The 6,084-nt window shown below is 39.9% G+C and overlaps 1 protein-coding gene across 1 annotated transcript; it reads right to left on the bottom strand.

Annotated features, from left to right (window-relative positions):
• Positions 1–3,172: 3,172 nt before the first annotated feature.
• LOC117097584 (peptidyl-prolyl cis-trans isomerase NIMA-interacting 4) lies at positions 3,173–3,636 on the bottom strand. The gene has a single exon (XM_033235584.1). It carries the CDS (start codon positions 3,598–3,600, stop codon positions 3,205–3,207), a length of 396 nt encoding a protein of 131 aa, XP_033091475.1. The 5' UTR covers positions 3,601–3,636; the 3' UTR covers positions 3,173–3,204.
• Positions 3,637–6,084: the final 2,448 nt, after the last annotated feature.

A 6,084-nucleotide genomic window follows, 5' to 3' on the forward strand; every position in this document is an offset into this window, starting at 1 on the left:
TAATTGTGCACCAATACTTAGGCCCATTGTAAGAACTCCAAAAATATTAGTTTTTTTTTTATCATCATGGCCATTTTCATCATCATCATCATATACTCATATACTCATTCAACAAAGGATAATCCTATGTGCTAATTTTACTGTGTAGTTCTCAGTGTTGTTCAGACTTTGGTACTTCTATACATTTCCTACACTCAGGGGTAAGGTACTCAAACCTTCCACTAAACTTCCTCTACCAACAGAAGGAGTAAAACTTCATCCCATGGTTCTGGGCCTTGCAATAGCCCTAAATGCGGAACACGCCTTTCAAGTGTCAGATTTTATTTTATTTTATTTTATTTTATTTTTGAGACGGAGTCTTGCTCTGTCGCCGGGGCTGGAGTGCAGTGGCCGGATCTCAGCTCACTGCAAGCTCCGCCTCCCGGGTTCACGCCATTCTCCTGCCTCAGCCTCCCGAGTAGCTGGGACTACAGGAGCCGCCACTTCGCCCGGCTAGTTTTTTGTATTTTTTAGTAGAGACGGGGTTTCACAGTGTTCGCCAGGATGGTCTCGATCTCCTGACCTCGTGATCCGCCCGTCTCGGCCTCCCAAAGTGCTGGGATTACAGGCTTGAGCCACCGCGCCCGGCCTAGATTTTATTTTAAAAATCCATGTAGTGTTTGTGTTTTACTCTATAGTATATTTCTGTTTCCTTTAATACAAAAAATGATGACTGAAACCATTCATCATTGAGTAAAACTGACTATGTTTACCAAGCATCTTCTGGTTTTCCATCACATGTACATTTATACAAATTTGAGAAATGAGGCCTATGATAACAGGAACTTAAGCTTTGAGGTTGGCAATCTGCTTAGCGTTTAATAGCCTTGATATTCTATGTAGGTATTAGATCTTTCTTAAACACAAAGAAAGGGAATAAAATTAGGCAACATAGACACCGAAAAGTTCACTGAAAAATTTAGGGAACTCCATTCATTGTCTTTCACTTGGCAGGTGACAAAGTATGTGTCTGGGCTCCTGCAACTCTGATCTTACCCTCATGGCTCCGGAGTGTTGATGATATACAGGAAATCAGCATGTGTCCATTAAGTCGTATAAAAAATAAAATTATAAAAAAATATGAAAGAGAATGTGTGTGAAAGAGACTATAAGCTGAAGCATATAAAATTTTCAATATTTGACCATTTGTGGCAGTTTCTATGGTTCAACCTAATACTTCTCCAAAGCTTGTTAACCAGCAATGGGCATAGCACTGGTTTTTAAGTGAAATATTACCACTATAGGTCATAGTAAGAATAATACTTTTGGGCTGGGCACGGTGGCTCACGCCTGTAATCCCAGCACTTTGGGAGGCTAAGGCAGGTGCATCAGGAGGTCAAGAGATCAAGACCATCCTGGCCAACATCGTGAAACCCCATCTCTACTAAAAACAAAAATTAGTTGGGCATGGTGGTGCATGCCTGTAGTCCCAGCTACTTGGGAGGCTGAGTCAGGAGAATTGCTTGAACCGGAAGCAGAGGTTGCAGTGAGCCGAGATTGCACCATTGCACTCCAGCCTGGCAACAGAAAGAGATTCTGTCTCAAAAAAAAAAAAAAAGAATAGCATGTTCAGACTCTGTTTAAAAAGTGCCCCCAGAAGACAGAATGTGGAAATAGAAAGCAAAAGTTAGTGGGTAATGCTGAAAACAATCAGAACATTTTATTTTTAGTAGCCTAAGGATTTGAATTGTGATCAAGGTTCATAGTCAGAATAGATATAGTTTCAGACATTTTTGAGAAATGATCCTTGTGGGTGCTTCTTGATCCAGCAGGTGCTAAGAAATAAAACATCAGGACCAAAAGAATTAGCCTTGAGCATTGCATGAAAACACTTGGAAAGATGAAGTCCCCTGTGTTCTTCATGGCCATAAGCAAAGTGCATTTATTCAACCATTTTATCAGTGTGAGGTGGAGAGAAGCAGATGTTGTTTCACTCTTCCTCTGTTTTAATCAGTTGCCAGACAATACTCTGAAGACATATGACAAATTTCTGTTAGCATCACCATTTCCCTTAGTTAGCCAGCTTAGCACCCACAGCAGACTTTTCAGACTCTTATATTCTAACCAAGATACACTCTTTCCTAAAGCTCATTTAAATTCCAGTTCTTATCTCAAATCTTAAGTTTTATATAGGAGTGAATAAACTGGTGATGAAACCACACAGATAGAGAAAGTAACCAAACTCAATAGCACCATTGACATATGAAGAGTGTAAGTATGAAATACGCATGAAATTTTGCAACGTAGGGTACATCAGCCCTATATGAGTCTTCAGATATTAAATTCCCAGGTCTAGATCTGGAGAAATAGAAGCTTAGAGTGAGAATTTGGGTAATCAAGGAGGAAAGCAGAGCGTTTCTAAGCACATGTGAGTGTTTCTACCTGTGGATTGGCACATTTTATGTAGCCTTGGAGTTTAGATTTGCTGCCTTCATTCTGTCTTAGATTGTATGACTTGAAGCTTCAACTGACAAGGCAGGGGGAGAAAAACAAAACAGTTAAACCAGTTTCAGAAGAATATATGAAAAACTACTCAACATTTTCTGATGGAAATAACTGTCAAGTTGACAAGAAACTTGGCCTCCCACCATATCAAAAATTTGATCCAAATGGAAAACATTTTCTAATTAAAATTCCTAAACATACACAGAAGTTAAAAAGGATAGTTTTAAAAACCCACCTATATTCAATTTTCAAAATGTTTCCCTTCTTGCTTTATCTACCCCTTTGATTGCTGAAGTATTTTTTTTTTTTTTTTTTTGCGATGGAGTCTCGCTCTATCGCCCAGGCTGGAGTGCAGTGGCCGGATCTCAGCTCCCTGCAAGCTCTGCCTCCCGGGTTTATGCCATTCTCCTGCCTCAGCCTCCCGAGTAGCTGGGACTACAGGCGCCCACCACCTCGCCCGGCTAGTTTTTTGTATTTTTTAGTAGAGACGGGGTTTCACGGTGTTAGCCAGGATGGTCTCGATCTCCTGACCTCGTGATCCACCCATCTCGGCCTCCCAAAGTGCTGGGATTACAGGCTTGAGCCACCGCACCCGGCCGCTGAAGTATTTTAAAGCAAATCGCAGTTGACATCATTTCACTCTCATCCATAGTTGGGTCTGCATTTCTTAAAAACTAAGGATATTTTCTTTTTTTTTTTTTTTCAGTCTTTCATATGATTTTATTTTCTTCCTTCAACCATAATAATATGATATCCAAATTTTGTCTTAACCGGTGGGTCTGTAAACACAGGCTTATCCATCCCACTTACAGGCAAGGCAAATGCTGCTTCTTGAAATGGTCCCACCATGGACCCTCTGGTCATCCAACCCAAGTCGCCCCCTTGCCTGGCTTTATCTTCACTATACTGTGAGGCCACTTCATTGAATCTCATCCCAGACTTTAACTTTTCCATGGCTTCCATGATTTTGCCATGTTTTTCACATAGAATGTGTCTGACCTTTACTGCATTGCCACCACCTTTGGGACCTTGAGCCTTCTTGTCAGCACTGTCACTCCCAGAGGCTGCTCCCCCTTTCCCCGCTTTTCCAGAACCACTTTTTCCTTTGGGCGGCATCTTGGAAGCTTGTTGTTCGGATATTTTCTTTTATAACTATATTGCCACTTGGGCAAAATTTAAAATGATAATTTATCACTAGAAAATGTGTACTGACTGTTTATCTTCCTCCTCATTGCATAAATGCATGTAATAGGAGAGAAAGAAAAATACGGGTGAGAAAGCAAAGTGAAGCCAGGAATAAAAGTATTGAATATCAGTGTATACGGAAGGTCCCATTCTAATCTTAAACCCAGTCGCTTGCCTCACCGGGACCAAGGCAGGAGGGAAACTCTGGCAGTCACAAGATTCAGTGTTTGTGAAGGGGACTAGCATCATTTCTCTGGAGAACATAGCTTTTCCTGTCTGTAAGGCGTGTGAGGAATTTCTCCTGGATGTCTTCATGAAGAAGACGGTATGAGATTTATTGGACAATATACTTTACAAAATCCCCACAATAAATACAAAAGAAGTTTTGTGCCGCTGCTTGTTAGAGTGTCCTCATTGCACACCAAGGTCTAATGCTGAATCCAGCTGAGTAAAAGTTGTCTGACAAGGGGCCAGAGCCGTGTGTCATGTCCGCCTTGTGGCTGCCATCCCAAGGTGCAGCAGAAAGCCCATTCATTTCAAATAAACTTTTAATCTGCCTCTCAGACTCCCAGTGTCCCAATTCCCCCATTAATAATACAGCCCTAATTTTAAAAACTTGAATCCAGCTGTTACTACTTTTAAATGCTGTTATCCATTGCAAGTCAGTGTGACACCAAATGTGTCTTCCACGTTCATTCATCATTTGTGAATTTGGCCCAGCCACTGGGTTTTTTCCCCTGTTGTTCAGGAGGATTGTGAATGCCAAAAGCAATCAATCTATGAAGCAAATCAATGTGAACAGCCATTGGGGGAAGAGCTAACCCTGCAGCTATCTGCTGCTTTTTTTTTGAAATAGAAGCTGAGCTTGTCTTTGGATCTAATGACTAGAATACCCATGCACTAAAGGGACTGTCTCCCTTCAGCTTTTAGAAAATTCTCATACTCTGGGCCAGCTTAGCCGATAGTTTCCAAGCTGCAGGAACAGCTTGAGGCTGAGGGCGGTGGTCCTGCTCCATCAGTTGTGGAAACCAGGTGGCTCCCGGCATCCTCGGCTCTCTCACCTCCATGCTGCTGCTGTTGCATTGATCCTGGACTAGCGCTCTGACTCCTGAACACTCTACCACCTACCGGCGACATCTCTAAGGATGGTGCAAAATGCAATTTATTTGTGCCCTTGGTGTATGTAACATAGCTCATCATGCTTTTAAAGATCTCCTGGCTTCTGCTAACAGCCTTTGCTTGCTTCCTGCAGTTCTGTTCAACACACAGCTAAACAAACCTGCTTGACGTTGCCATCTCTCAGGAGTCCAACCAGAAAACACACTGAAATCATATACTTAGGTGAGATGACATCAAGGAACAATGAGGAAAAACAACTCAATAACTAGGGAAAAAAATTTGAGTACACAAATATTTTCTTGTCAAACTTTAAAAAGAGAAAGAAAACAAAAATATTTTTAGAAATTTGAACATACCCACAGTGGTAAAATATGTCCTGCTCCCACATTGCATATTTTCCTGGGTATAACATTCCTATTTTAAAATCGTAGCAACAGATCCAAGAAACAAATGTCTCTGAAAATTCCATTTCATGGAAGTGTCACTGTATGCATTTAAACTTTTTTCCTACTGAAAATTATTGCAAACAGCATGAAAAATGTCAACACAGGAAACAGAGTAAAAGTAATGGATGATCTTAAAAAAACAGAGGGATAAAAATGTCCGTGAAATACTATGCTCAAATGACTAATGTTAATATTTAAGTTAAGTTATTCCCTGTAGGCAAGAAAATAAGATGTCCACAGAGTAATACATAAAATAATAGTGTCAGGGGAAATAAAGTTAGAAAAGTCAGTAATATATCCAGATCATTCTAGAAAGCTAGCAGAGAGACTATCCAACAATAAAATAAAATTTGTTAATATTGCAAAAGAACAGAAAATTTCAGATTACTGTTGATTTTTCCACTATACCAAAAACATCGTTAGATGTTCTATGTTGCTTTTGGCCTATAATATCCAGATTATCTATTCTATTTCCTGTATCACTTTGCAGACGTCTTGCCTTTAATTCTGTCACTCTCTCCAATGTATATACTCATTCACTTATTTTTAGATTTCTATGTAAAATTAAACAGTATTCGTTCATTTTCCTAAATACAGTCTTTTCTTTGGAATCTTTACTGTTAAAAAGTCTAGATGTTGAATCTGACTTTCCTGTTTTCCCGTAGACATTTGCTTTCCTAGATTCCAAAATAGCAAGTATTTCAAACGTACCTCAGCATTACTCCATTTTAATTGAAGGCTTCCTGTTAGAATTATGTTCAGCACTCTGGGAGTTACAGTACATTGAAGAAAGTCACAATTAAATAAACAAAATAAAAAATAAACTGGAGGGTAATATGTAGATATTTGT

Source organism: Trachypithecus francoisi, unplaced genomic scaffold (assembly GCF_009764315.1).
Source record: "Trachypithecus francoisi isolate TF-2019V2 unplaced genomic scaffold, Tfra_2.0 Lachesis_group15, whole genome shotgun sequence".
Taxonomy (NCBI): Eukaryota; Metazoa; Chordata; class Mammalia; order Primates; family Cercopithecidae; genus Trachypithecus; species Trachypithecus francoisi.

What these genes read in the sequence shown, in the direction of transcription:
- LOC117097584 (XM_033235584.1), bottom strand. Translation starts at nt 3,600, where the DNA reads ATGCCGCCCAAAGGAAAAAGTGGTTCTGGAAAAGCGGGGAAAGGGGGA.